At 44.0% G+C, this 14,683-nt stretch overlaps 1 protein-coding gene and 1 long non-coding RNA gene across 5 annotated transcripts in view; one reads left to right on the top strand and one right to left on the bottom strand.

Annotated features, from left to right (window-relative positions):
• PRKACA (protein kinase cAMP-activated catalytic subunit alpha) overlaps nucleotides 1-14,683 on the bottom strand; it is a 60,896-nt gene that overhangs the window by 27,755 nt on the left and 18,458 nt on the right. Inside the window, exon 1 of one of the 4 annotated variants that reach the window (XM_079966153.1) lies at nucleotides 9,574-9,807. The exons of the other annotated variants lie outside the window; for them this stretch is intronic. Coding sequence (XP_079822279.1) covers nucleotides 9,574-9,763 — 190 coding nt within the window. The 5' untranslated portion in view covers nucleotides 9,764-9,807. Of the gene's footprint in view, nucleotides 1-9,573; nucleotides 9,808-14,683 lie in introns of those variants that run through there. 4 annotated transcript variants of the gene reach the window in all.
• LOC307210437 lies at nucleotides 219-9,205 on the top strand. The gene is made up of 3 exons (XR_013836001.1): nucleotides 219-339; nucleotides 1,793-2,224; nucleotides 4,643-9,205. It is a non-coding gene; the product is annotated as an uncharacterized lncRNA (long non-coding RNA).

Genomic DNA, 14,683 nt, shown 5'->3' with positions numbered 1-14,683 from the left:
AAAGGGCTGAGCGCAGCTCCAGGGCACGCCTGTTTCGCCTTCTCTCCCTTTCCTTCGACTGCATCAGTGTAGGCCACCGTTATAGCCAGCAGGAGTGATCTACCATAGCACCTGGAAAGGCTCCTCTGGAACACCTGCTGCTTATTCAGACACAGCAGGCTCCGCCTTCAAGATCCACCATACACGGAGCTCCTGAGATTCCAAGTGGAGCAGCGAGGCTTGAACTAGACCATGCCAACGTGGCCTCTGCCTAGAGATGAGGTCGAGTCATCACAGATGCTGTGCAAACCATTTCCCCCCCAGTGTAACACTTCCCCGAAGTCCAGAAACAACTGTTCTGTAAGTGGGACAGCTGGTTACGAAACAATGCTGGGGGGGGGGAGAAGGGGGGCAGAGGATCACATGATGGCAATGCAAAGAGAAAGAGAGGAGGAGGTGGCGAGGAAGATACTGCCAGTCACCAAAGGCAGCTCATTCACAAGCCTATCACAAAAGGCTGCCGTAGATCCTCCCCCCATGCCCTGCAAACTGACCCAAGCCAAGACCAGCCTGCATTATTAGGCAACTTGTGTTTTTGCTTGTTTTCAAGTGGTGCCTATACATCTCTTTTCTATTCCTCAAGAGGGGCAAGGAAGCAGAGAAAGTAAAAGCCCAGGTCTCCAGCTGGTGCCGAGAGAAACCCTTTCTTTTGTTCCCTCGGAATGAAAACATTTTATCAGCCCAGCCGTAAGATTTTCATTCTGCCATTAGTGATCTCAGTTCCACCTTGAGCTCCTGCTTCACTCACCCTCATTACTTGTTAGGTTTTTACTTTGATGTGTGTGAGTGAAGTGCCATGCGGCTGCTGAAAAAGAGAGGAAGCCCCAAAGATTGAAAAGGAATCGCTTCTTAACCCAGCCACCCCAGAGCAGATCCTAAAAACAAACAAACACCAGAACAGAAAGCAAGTTCAAGCACATGCTTGCCAAGAACAGATAGCCCTGTGTCTCTTTTCATTAATAGAAACAGGTTAACACAGGCTTAAAGTAACCTATACAAGAGCAGCTCCTAATCCGAAATAAAATACCAAGGGATGAGAGGAGAGTGGCTTGTTTACATGGCCTGCAGGTGATGACCAGTGAGATAATAAGGCATGACAGCTACACCGCAATTGCCAATTTACTAGAAGATTAAGCATATGCAGCTATCCAGCACAGGACTCTCTCGAGGTGGTGGCCCAACAGAAGTAGCTAGAGATAAGTAGCAGGACTCACGTGGAAATACGAAGTAGAATGAAATCTACAACATAGACACACACACATATATATTTGAGGGGATAAAAGGAGTCCTATCCTGCACAAGTACAATGAAATGCCAGAAGGCCCAAGGCTTCACATTGCTCCCTCAAGTCAGAGCTGGACTAATTTCTCAAGAGAAAAGCAGTACAGTGATTTCAGAAGGAATGACAGCCCGGTAGCTGAGCTAAAGATAACCTCCATACAGAGGATGCTCAAAGATCAGCCCAACCTTCTCAGAGCGTCTCATAAGCAAGAATGGATCAAAAGCAACCCCCCCCCCCCAGCTTTTGCTTTTCGGGCATCAGCTGGCTGAGTCTGCCTCAGAATTTTGTAATAGCCCCTGTGAAGAGCATCCAATGGTTTCTGGCAGCATATGGGAGGGAGGCTCTGTCTGAAAGTGCCAGGTTGTGAATGTGTCTGAAGGAATGATGGCCAGCAGGCTCCGAGAATACTGGAAGGGAGGGAGATACCGTCAAACAACTGATGGCGTCAGTCCTTGGTTTTCTTCATTTCAGGAGCACTTCTTACTGAAGTCTGTTCAATGGGAAGGTGACTACCCAACTGGACAATTTTTAATTTATATATTTCTACTGCATCAGACCAACACTTACCTGAATCTAGAACCATGGAAGGCACCACATTAAGCCGCATGAAATGCAAATCCATCAACCTCACAAGGTATCTGAAGAAGTCTGCATGCACATGAAAGCTCATACCAAGAACAAACTTAGTTGGTCTCTAAGGTGCTACTGGACAATTTTTTTATTTTTTAAATATATTTCTACCCCACTTTCAGACATGGCAAACATCCTCCCAACCTTCAGACGCACATGGAAATGTTTCACCTGTAAAGTAGTGCAAAGGACTACAGTTGGAGGCAAAACAGCATGGTATACTTCTTGATGGATCAGACTACCCTAGAAGGCCAATTACCAACAGGTTCCAAGGTGAGTAATGGTTTCCTTTAGTGCTGCAGGCACAGTTACATATTTTTTAAACCTATTTGGTCTGAAATTGTTTGAGCCCTACATGCCATCTTTTTTAGATCTTATGATCTCCAAAAGGGGGGGGGGAATCATGACCATGCCTACCATGTAACAAGGTAGAGTTCTGCTGTATGTGGCACCAAAGGGACAGTGATGAAGAGATGGATGAAGGCAAGAATCTGTGCCTGAATAGGTGGCAAAGACATTTTAAAATGCTGACCCTAGTAGACATAATTCGGGCTCTACTTGAGGCAGCAAAATGCCTAGGGGTGGCACAAAAGAGATTCCCAGAAGACCCCAAGAATGCCACACCAAATGATGACTTGCAATCATGGAGAACACAGGTGTTCCAGACAGCTGCATATCTCATAACAGAACTCCCTTTCTCTAAGGGTCAGAGAGTAGAAGCAATGCAAGATGTCCCCATTTGCACCATCAGTCAGAGGCAGATATTAAGGTAGGTTGACTTCCTTTCAACTTTGTTTTGGAGGTCCCATTTCCTGCCCTGATCATATTAGGAAAGAACATCAGGCTTTGATTGCTATCATAGATTCTCCTTTCAAAACATTTTTCCAGCCAACACTTTTCAAAAAGCTAATGCTCTTTTTGAAGCTTTCAGCTGTTAAACATTCATTGCTATTCTGCTGCCCTTCCTCTTCCTATTTCAGGATCATGGACTTCAGCAGTTCATAGTTACTTTCTTTTACATAGCCAACTGTTTTCACAGACTCCAACATTTCCTTCCTATTAGTCAGATTCTGATCTAAAAATAGCATGTCCCTCATTGTTTCCTCAACTTTCTGAAGGAGAAGTTTGTTGAGAACAAGTAGGAACCCTGTTTATGTATTCCATTTAAAATATGGCAAAAGTGCTTTTGTACTTCTACTTGATATGGAATTTTTTTGCTAGTGCAGTCCAGTCCTGGGAGCAGCCAACGTGGAAGCTTACATGCTCAGTGGAGGAATCTGGAGTTTTGCTGTGGCTCTCGTTGTCTTGATTCTCTCCTCTCAGCAGCCACCAAACCCTTTCTATCATAATACTGCTCCCTTTCTCACTTAAGATTGGACACTGTTTTTTCCTCGTGAATTTCATTCTCTTGCATTTCCAAAATCTATGGCTCTTGGGCAGGTGTATCAATAAGAAACAATGACACCATTCAACACTGGCATTCAAGCTGCCAGTCCCTGGCTCACTTCCAGAATAGTCACCAGTTGGCGTTCTATGCACACAGATCCCATTCTGTGCTTGTGGGCAGTGGCAGGGGGCAGAGTCTCCACAAAGCACATTCACTGCTTTAGCACTGGCTATGATCATCTGCTTGTATGCAGCTCATTAAAAAAATAATAATAATAATAGAGCCCATAGAGCACAAGTCTCTTGTTAGGGCCCTTCAATTTTTTTTTTAATGCAACGAGTATGCAGTTGCAACTCATGTCATGTGCAGTTGAGATGCCTTTCTCAGAAGCTGCGCTTCTGTTCCAAGAGTTACTGCACTTTGCCAGTGATGGCACTTACTATTTATGCCTGGGAAAAGCAATTCTTCCCGTGCATAGGAGTCTTTGGTGCTATTACTACTGTGTGCAATGGGGCTGAGCAAATGCTACCAGCACCTGCCACTGGATAGGTGCAGTGTTGTAAGTGACCATTCCATTCCTACCTCCCACCCAGTCCCGCTATAATATTCCTACCTTTATGGCTGAAAGATTTCTGCCATACAGTTGCTTTTAAATTATACTCCATTTTTCAAGGAAGGCCAGGGAGTAGCATATATGGTTCTCCCTGCTCCCTCAGCTTTTATCCTCCTAAGTACCCTGTAAGGTAAGTTAAGCAGGAAGAGCTACTGTCTCAGGACAACCCATTGAGCTTCATGGTTCAGCAGTGACTTGAACCTGGGTCTTGTTCCCTCCTGAGCAGCTTTCCAAGAGCTGTATTCCAGAGAGGAAGCAGGACCAGAAGCAATAAGTAGGTGGAGCGACAGATGCAGCCCTTACTACCTTTGTATAGTAGGTTGCATTCTGACCATGCAGAAGCCACATCATGCAGAAGCTGACCATGCAAAAGTACACATCTCTCCATCCCAACGAGGAAGTGGGATCATCACAGTTCAAGGATGCATTCCAGCCAACAAAAGCACTTAAGAAAGGCGTGAAGCAGGGCTGGTGAGATGTGTGGACTGAGAAGGAGAGGCAAGGGGTTTGAGAGGGTGGTGGCTTCTCAAATCTAGCTAATCAATCTTTCTTCTGGCCAAGTTTTGCTACCAATGCTGTTTTGGTCACCATAAAGAATTTGTGTGAGAGAGAGGAGGGAGGTGTGGGGTAGCTTTGATTATATATTTTTATAGTAATATACTTAATTATATCCCACTCTTTTTCCTGACAGGACTCAAGGTGGCTTACAGGTTAAAAACAAGAACCACTGATACTCCTGGACATCTCACTGGCTCTTCATACCATCTCTCTTGGTATACTTCTAGATCTGTTATCGGACATGTGATAAGAGATACCACTCTCTTCTAGTTCTTTTTCCACTTGACTGGCTGATTCCAGAAGATGTTGGAGGATCCTTCTTGTTTCTCGTGCTGTTTAACATCTAAATGGCATAGCTGAGGAAAATCATCCAGGAATTTGGAGTCAGGTGCCATCAAAATGCTGAAAACACCTAGTTATTTTTCTCCTTTTAAATCTATTCCAGTGAAGTAGTAGATGTTGTGAGCAGCTGCCTGACGGACGAATAAAATGTAGCCCAATTCAAAAAAGACAAAAGTTTTGTTGGTAGGTGGTACAATGATCAAAGAGTTTGTAATTTGCCCTTTTGCAATACTACCTCAAAGATGAGGTTCAAAGACAGGCAATGTTAAGTGCTCAAGTCCTCAACTAGGCAGGCAAAAATTATTGACAGTAGCAAATGCAGTCCAGGGAAGTTGCTTTAGGAAGTAGGTGACAAAAGTGGATGACAACAGACTGCCCCTCTATTGCTGTGCTTATAAGACCCTAAAGCAAAGCATCAAAATTACAAAATTAAGGCAAGAAGCTCATTGGGAACATCTTCCACTAAGTTATATGTGCAGAATGAAGACATTTTAGATACTGGAGGAGGTACCTTGAGACATATTGCAAGAACAAAAAGTATCAAAGCAGAAAGGAGCGAGCGCAATTTCTGCTGAATTCTTCAGTGCCTTCAAAACAGAATTATGTAATAATTATGAGTGTACAGGTGCAGTCAGAATAATTTAACACAGCACCCAGAGAAAAAAGGTTGAGCACTCATCTCTCTTTAATTCTGAAGCCTTTATCTCAGCTACAGGTTGCTTTAATACCAGTCTGTCAGGTTCTGTAAGAGGCCCACCTACAGGAGAGAGACACTGGTTTTCTACCCTTCAACCACAATGCCCCAGTGGTCTAGAAGATGAAGGACAAAGTAGTTTTGCCAGAGGCCCAGAACACAGTGACCCTAATCAATTTCCCTGGTAATAGATTGAATAGCCAGTCACGTCCCTAACACGGCTGCGCTCAATAGGAAACTGCAGCCGATTCAGGCCAAGAACCAAAATTAGCAGGCAAGCAGTGAGTCAAACAGCACCTCCCACCAGCTATTGTTTAGCGCTTGCCCATCAGCTATTGCAGAGCCGAGGGTGCCAGCCCAACTTAGGCTTCAAAGTGGCATTCTATTCCACAGTGTTGTGAACTTGCCATAGCATAAGATAAGGAAGGTACAAAGGAAAGGGGGCGGGGAGAGGGAGAGAAAAAGCAGCAATGCCTTCTTGCACTGTGATTTAACGAGATAACCATTCAATGCATGTACCAATCACATTTCTCCTGCAACACTAGATGCACAATTGCCATGAGAATAATATGCAGTCCTTGCATCAACCAGGCCACACGGAGAAGTGGGGTTGCTGCTGCTTTATGCCTTGTCTTCAAGAGAGGCGAACTAATCTTTCAAGTTGTCCTAGAGCCTAAAGCACAGTGAGAGAAATCAATATTCTTAAATCAACAGTACCAAGACCTAGGAAGCAAAGGACCAGACCACTTGAACATATTTACACTTGGGAACATAATTCATCTCACTGAATGCGTACATCACAAATCTTGCAGGAATTTCTCATAAACAGCTCTACCTAGCTGCCAACCTTTCCAAGTCTGCACTGGTTTTAACTATGCATCTGACTGTTACTGAGGGAAGGGAATCCCTGGGAATAGAGACAACATGTGCTGCCCAAATTACAAGTCCCTTTGACATCTGTTCTATATAACTGGCATGGGAAGGCTTTGGTGGGCTTTAGGAGACCTGGAGAAGCAACTGGTCCTGCTAACACTAAGCTTGCAGGAGTGATCAACATAGGAAGTCTGCCACGTTTCAGCCAGGAGTACCAATAACTCATAGTCGATCCTTGTTTAAATGAAATTGGCCAGCCAAACTAGCTCTAAGGGTGCAGATGCTTAAGGCCTAAAATTTCACTGACAGATGCACTCTATGCATCTTCCCCAGTGGGTGGATGCCAGGTGGTTGACAAGTAACATACTTGTTTATTGTTGCTTAGGCATTTAGGGTTGCCAAGCTAATATAAGCTCAAAGACAGTCACATTTAAACCTGGATTTGAAAAGGGCAAGGTAGGCAAGCAAATCCAGTCAACAGTTCTGGAGAAGATGACACAAATCTAGAGGACACCTTGTTTGAAAGGACATCTCTGAAAAACAGAAACAAATTTTTCAGTGCTTAGCAGGGTAGACAAAACCCACCCTGATTTAACTAGCATGCTTTCTTTATGAGGATTTAATAAACATGAAATACAGGGATCACTGAGAGATCCAGAGAAATCTAATCCTACTGCAGAGTTGCTTAATTAGTTAATTCAAATGAAACTATGCAGGAAGCTAAATAGCCACCAATCATTCATGACGTTACCCTGTATTTTTATACTCTAGGCCAGGGGTGGGCTGGAGATACTCTACTAACAGATCCCCAAGGGATTTATAGTAGATTATTAAAAAACTAAGGATTAGAAATCCTTGCCAATGGCAGCAACAAAATGACCCCCTACTGTCTTACATTATACTGTTGAAATGAACTGCTCCAATTGGCTTGTCAATTTTGGAAACATCGGAGGAGATCGGAAGCACTTCACATTTCCCAAGTGCTCTGATCTTGAAATAAATAAAAAACCAAAAGAAGACAGAGCTGATGGCAGATGCGCATTACAGGTAATGGCCTTGCTGTGTGTTAGATTGGGTGGATTGGCTGATGCAAAGGGACCAGCCCTGCAGTGACCTTCTGGTCTTCAGGAACCCAGAGAGTTGTGCAGTGTTAGCTGGAGTTCTGATTTATTATCTGCCTGGCTAAAAAGAGGCAGGGTGTTGTGTGGTGAGCACCCTCTCTGGAGCAGGCCGAACTCTGGCAAAAGCCTGGGGTTCCTCACAAGAGGGTTCAAGGCAACTGAGCATGAAAACTAATCAGCAGCTAGTGAAAATCATGTAGAATCAGCATTCATATACATTCATTACAGATTCAAAGTGCCTTGCATTCTGGCAGCAACTAATTGAGGTTTCCAAACACTTTTGAAAGGCAGCCCCACATAAACAGTTAGAGCACTATCATCTAAAGGTCACTAGAGGAGGATGAATGACTGTGGCAAGATTCCCCTGTGTCAGGGAGGATGGTAGCTGTTGCACCTGGTGATACCGGGAAAAGGCACCCCCTCACCAACTGCAGAAACAGGACCCAGAGCATCCCCAAACTAAGCACCTGCACTTTCACACTTTCCACTCATAACAGGCTGCAAAACCAATCTCATATCACATGGTCCAACTACCAACAGTACCTCTTCTGTCTGAATTATGTTTCCCCTCATTGCACCCTATCCAGTCCATCACAGATATCAGACAGCGATTCAGCCTTTCAACTATCTTACAGGAACAAATGAAAATGAGAGACAGGTGGCTGTCATCTGCATACTGATAACTCCACAGCCAAAATCTACAAATGACCTCTGTCAGCAGTTTCATGTAAATGTTGAACAGAATCTACATGTGTATTGTATATGATAAATAGTTCCAAAATGTGCTACTGGTGGTTTTGAACACTCTCCTTCATGTGCAACACACTCAGATGCAGTATGGAGGAGGTGTCAATGCCAAAAGATTAAAGGGGCCAAAGAAGAATCTGGCATCAGATGTTCTACAAGCTTCTATTTTAGACCAAGCAGCATTGCCAAAACATTGTGACAGTTTTGTTTAAACATACTTGAGGATCCAAGAAAAGACTGCATTCACTCCCTTTTGCCTTAGATGAAGGAGTAATGTGTGGTCCAGACAGAACAATAGAAGACCTACCATCTATTTACAACCCATCACCCTAGAGGTAGACAACACCATGAATTAAGATACAGCCAGTGACAGAAATAGAATATGACATCACATCAAGTCAACAACAAAAGCTACAATCCTGACTGGTAGTGGCAGCAAAGAGGAAAAAGCAACAATCATCAGCCCATGACTTTCACTCACAACTCTGTCAACCTCAGACTGAAATTCCCTATGTCAACAACTCTGACCACACATTTTAACCAAAACAGCTAAAGTGACAACATCAGTTGGAGAGGCCAGAGGAAAAACTGTCAAAATGGGAAGAAAGTTTTGAAACACACACAGGCAAAGAGAATTTGCTTCTTAATAATGACCTTTGCCAACAACTTCCCAAAAAGTTGCAATTCTTCCCCCAAAATGTGGGAGAACATCCAGGAACGCTCCAGCTATCCTTTCTCTAGGTCAGGGATGGGGAACTTGTGCCCCGCCAACGTTACTAGACTACAACTCACATCATCCCTTCCTACTGGCTATTTGGGCCAGGGTTGATAGAAGCAGAAGCCCAACGACTTTGGGAGAGTTACAGGCTCCCCACCTCTACTCTGTGCAATAGTCACTTGCAGAGTTAGAGCTTGTAAAGATGATAACAAATAGTAAGAAGTTGCAGTGGGCTTTTGAGAACCGATGGGGCTTCTCTAAGGCCAAAATCAAAGCCACACACCAAGCAGCTGTGGCCTCATTAAAGTTGAGCACCCTAAACTTTAGCTTAGCCTGAGGAAAGAGGTAGTCAACAGTCATAGCCAGAATGGCTGTCAGAGCTAAGGCTATAGCCACTTGCAGGCTTCTCTGAAAAATATCAGAGCCCTATTTCAGATTCCAGTTACACACTTAACCACAAGCATACGCATGCACCAAGAGGCACAGAACAGCAGCAGTTCTGGAGCAGAGCCTCGGGGGAACCCACCGATTCTGGCACCCCTGGAAACCGTGCTCCCTTGTCAACTCACTCTGCTCATTCCAGGCTGCCGTGTGCTCAGATTCATAGGCTGCCTCCCCAACGTTCGGTGCCCCAGCATCACTCCGTGGCCCCCAGTAAAAGATCCGCCCTGCCAGACTCTCCAGTTTCTGTAGCGCCGACATCTTACACCCTTTGTCCTTGCTGGAGTTTTGAGAGTTCACCTCAGCTCCATGGCTCATGTTTCTCTTTTATTTTATCACCCGTTCTTTTCCTCTGCCCCAGCTCTGCTCTTGGAGCAAACACAGCCAAGCAGCTCAATCAGGATCCAGGAGGGCACTCTCTTCAGTCATTGCTATTTGCCAACAGGTAGAGGCAGCGGCACTGCTTTTCCTGTCCCGCCACAGGAAGAGAGGGGTAAAGGCAGCAACTGGAGAACAGACACAGTCCCAGATTCAGCAGAGCTCTTAACATTCCCCTCCAACTGATTTACACAGGCATTTGGCTTGAGCCGACTGCTCTCGACTTCCATCAAACCCACCTCCCTGGACCATAGCATTCATGTCAGTTCAGCAACAAGTCTGGGGCAGCCATCCATATCAGGTTTTCCCAAGCCCCCACGCTAAGGTTCAGAAAGGCTCCAAGACAGTTCATTCCATATTCTCTCTGTTTAGAAAGAAATACAGGGAGCCTGGTCACTTACACAGCTGATCAGAGGGTGAACAGCAGGCAGATTTGATTAATACAGAGGGAGGAAGGCCTGCCAGATCAGCAGTAGCAAGGACTATGCAATGAGGCTTAAAATAGCTCACAAATTCTCCGAATCTCTTTTGCCCTCAGGGCTGAAGGTAGGGCAAATAAGGAAATTGTCAGGTAGGGAAGCCCTATTATCTTCCAAAACAAGGTGATTCTTTAACAGAAAGAAGAAACAACTGAAGGAGAGAGGGAGACTGAGATAGAATCATAGAATTGTAGAGTTGGAAGGGACCAAGATGTTCAGATAACTTGATGAAACTAGAGCACGCCAAAGCAAACCTCTGATGCTGTAGATGGAATAAGACAAGGTGTGGCCCCCCAAAACTCAAAGTAGGATCTCATTCAAGCCCATATCCCCTTGGATGCTCCATGTTCTGGAGATAGAAATCACTCTTTCTAAGCACTAATACAACATTCCAAGGGTGAACATTCATTTGCAGAATGGCAGTCCTCATAACTTCTGGATTCTATTGCTAAGCAGCCCCCAAAAGCTCATATTCTCTGAATGAAGCAAAAGATTACTGCACAGTCCAGAGTGTGTGGATAAACATGGGAAGAGAAACCAGAAATCTTGCTTCTAAAACTTTGTCCTTCTCTCAAGGTTAAGAAGCCTTTCTTAGGCAAGGCCATCCAGAACAGAGAAGAATGGAGGTAAGGAAAAGGAAAGAAGAAAAAATACAGGGTGATGTCTCTTCCTCATAGGACTGCTTGCCAAAGAGCTTTAAAAATATTAGATGTCACAGTGGATCTCCAAAGAACAACCAAGTCATAAGGGACAGGAAGGAGTTATTGCTTTAGCCCCCCAAAGCTACGCAGGACGTAAGTGACCAACCGGCCAACCAAGTGCATCCACAGAAAAAGCTGGGTCCAAAACTGGAAGCTGAATTCAGAGTCGCCTTCCCACATACTCTGAGGACTACGGGGTTCAGTTTCCATATCGTTGTTTCCAGACGACAGCCTTGTTCTCTACGCCTTCAGCACAGATCCAGACTCAGGCTGCATAGTTCATTCTGCCTGTGCTGCAACTCTCCATTGTCCCTCAAAGCAGAGCTGGCTCTTGATTCAGAGACTGTCTGCAGGGCAAGCAGAGCAAGCAGTGTGGCAGGGTAGCTTGCGGTATTGTTTCAGGAAAAGCCCCAAAGGAACAGCCTTGAAGTGGGAAGAAGAAGAGAAGAGGCTGGGCATGGTGCCAGCTTTGTACAAAGTCCTTAAAGGAGCAGGCTACCAACTTTGCATCTTCTGCACTAATGTTCAGCAAAACATGCACACAAAGGTTGTCCATGAGGAAACTACCCTCCACCTTTGTCCATTCTCTTTGCTGAAACTGCTGAGATGCACCAGCTTAAGGACTGAAACTCTGAACTATTAACTAAGAATGCAAAGAGGATCTGCATTTCATAAAAGTTCAGAAAGCCTCTCTGCAGGCCAACACTTTATCATCATACAGATCACAAAGCAAGAACATAGTCACTTCCTCTGAGAGCAGTCAGATTTGACTACTGCCAAAGACAGCTTACTGAACTAGGTAGACTAATGATGCACCCAGGAAGAACAACTTCTCACATGGCTGGAAAATGCTTCAAACTGAGTATTAAGCATGCCATTTTTTGAAATCCAAACAATTATTCTAGACCCGACTTACAGAAAAGACAAAAGTTCACAACAACTACTGTTCATACTGCAAATCCATTGGGTGCATGTTAACGCATCTCTAGCAGAAAAACAAAGGAAATAATGACTCTTCTTCACAGTACAACAATTCAGCTGAATCAATCCAGATCAAATACATCAGTGTGATATGTAGCAGAAGTAGAGCAAACAATTTCCTTCCTAGACTGACTTGTAGGCAGTAGTAGAAACCAAGTACTTAGAGCAGGGTAGACCTACTAACTGCAGACAAGTTGCCAGGTTTCCAAGCTCTCAAGAAGTTAAGAATCTTAATTTGTGGCATTAAAAAACAAACAGGTTCTCACCTTTGAAGACACAGAAAGGGTTAAACATTGTGCAGGTGAGGCTTCATTAGATCAGGTGATTTTTATTTATTTATTTATTTGTCATCCCAGGAGGCAAATCTCTGATGGCTTCAGCACAAAAGCTTAAAATATTTTTTAATGAGCATGCTGGAATAAATGCAACCAGCCACAGCAGCAGAAAGCAATGGTTGTGTAAGACATGGAATGGCACACCAAGAGGACAGGTGGAAGAGTCCTTGAGGTGCTCTGCCCTCCTCAGCAATTTCCGTGCCTCTGACTTAGCAGGGTTACCCTTCAATACTACAAGCAGATATGCAACCAGATGAAGAAGACCTACTGTATTTTTCCATGTATAAGACTAGGTTTCCCCCCCAAAAAAAATAATGTCAAAAATTAGGGGGCGTCTTATACTGTACACAGATACATCTCCCCCCATTTTCTTAAATCTGAGTCCCCCAAAATAGGGGGCATCTTATACATGGGGCGTCTTATAGACGGAAAAATACTGTAACTGGAAAGGCTAAGTGAATGGACAGTTTAGGATGACAGCAAGTGGTCTGTACAAGTAAATTCTGTGCCCATAATACCTTTACCATAATACTGCTACATCAAAGTTCTCATCAGTTTTTGCCACATACAATTGTGCGAAGGGGAGAAAGGTGCTGTATCCTACCTCCAGGATCAGAGGTGGCACACCTCTGTATACCAGTTGCTGGAGGGCACATATCCTACCTCCTCCCAATATCTGGTATCTGGTTGGCCATGGTGGGAAACAAGATGCTAAATCATATCAGCTTTTGATTGGATCAAGCAGGGCTCTTCTTATATCATTAGCTACTTGGGGGTCAACCCCTGCCCCCCCCCCCAATTTGGCAGAACTATTGTAGCGTAATATAAACTACCAACTAAAGGACAATTAATGCCTTCTTAATTACACACATTTTGAAGCCCAAAGAGAACATTTAGATGCTGGTACAGATAGATGTGCCATTAAAATTAGGGCTGTACAAGATGCCTTTCACACAGTTAGCAATTGCATTAATGGCCCTTTTAAAATAGGAACTTAGTAGGCTCAGGGATTCAGTATGAATTGGCAGGAGAACAGGGAGCTTTAACCTCTTACTGCTGCTGCAATCCTTATCTGGATTGGGAGTTCCACACCTGCCATTTGCAGTGGAAGAAAAGCTTCCAGATTACACATGGACAAGTCTTCAGTTGCTCAGAGGTGGCCACTGGCAAGCAAAATTCAGGATACTACTTCATAGACTCTGAACATGGGGTCAACCTGTCCTGGGGCAATGCACCTTGGGAACAAGCAAAATCAAACTGTGCTACCATCAGCTTTGTTTCTCAGAAATGGAACACGTCTTTCTTTTGAAGTCTGAATATATCACCTCATCACTATATATCTTTCAAATGTACCAAATTGATAGGTAATGGAACCAATTTTCTCATTATGTAAACTCAATACCAGAATGTACTTAGTGGCATCCTCTTCCAACTGCACCTATTGGACTGTCACAACACTCTTTAGAACTGGATCTCAGAACTTGCGAGTAAGATACAGAAGCCCTCCCCCCCCCCTTTTCAGAAAGGAAAGTGAATATTTGGGACTTGAGGATATTTCAGACTTTTCTTTCTTGGCACACTCTGCCAGCAGATTCTTTTGACAGAGCTCTTTCTGTTCTTTGCTACCTTACAATGAACCCAATTTCGTATGTCAGATATTGGGAGTGTATAATCGGTTAAGCTGACTCCCTGGGAACTTGGGTCACCCTAATTGGCTGAAAGAATCATCTGGTACGATACGACTCCCTGCCATTCCAAGCAGCCTGGAATACTTCACTAAGAATGAAAGTGGTTAGAAACATGAAGCTCCGACACAGAAGCTACAAACGAAACACTGAGGAATGCTTCTCAGTTAAAACATGCCAGGCAATATTATTTAATTTGACATATTTAACACTGCCTCTTAACTAGAATGATTCATAAGAGGGCTCACAATGTGCAAAAGTCATGCATTAAAGCCACAGTAAAGAGCAATAGGTAGCAAATAAAAACCAGATAATGACCTGCATCAGAATTAGTTAAAACAAAGATGGTTGGGGAAGCTGAATCTTTTAATTTCTGCTAACAGACTGTGGTTAACTACTGGCCATTCCTTTCCCTACATTTCAGTAATTGCTGGTGGTGTAAACTGATGTAAATCAATTAGGTAGCACTGACCACCTGAATTTTGATGTGTGAGTTGTACCACTCACCAGATAGAGTGAGATATGCAACAATTAGTGCTTTTAGAGGGCGGGCTTCTGCACATTTGTTATTATTTATAAAATACTAGTAGATGGAGTCCTCCATTAATTGGTAAGCACAAAATATAAGTGGTTACCAATGGAGGTTGCAGAAATGGCAAGAGCGGAAACATGCTTATAC

Source organism: Podarcis cretensis (genome assembly GCF_951804945.1).
Source record: "Podarcis cretensis genome assembly, chromosome: 2".
Lineage (NCBI taxonomy): Eukaryota > Metazoa > Chordata > Lepidosauria > Squamata > Lacertidae > Podarcis > Podarcis cretensis.
The sequence above is the reverse complement of the archived record's forward strand: the minus strand, read 5'-3'. Positions and strand labels throughout refer to the sequence as shown.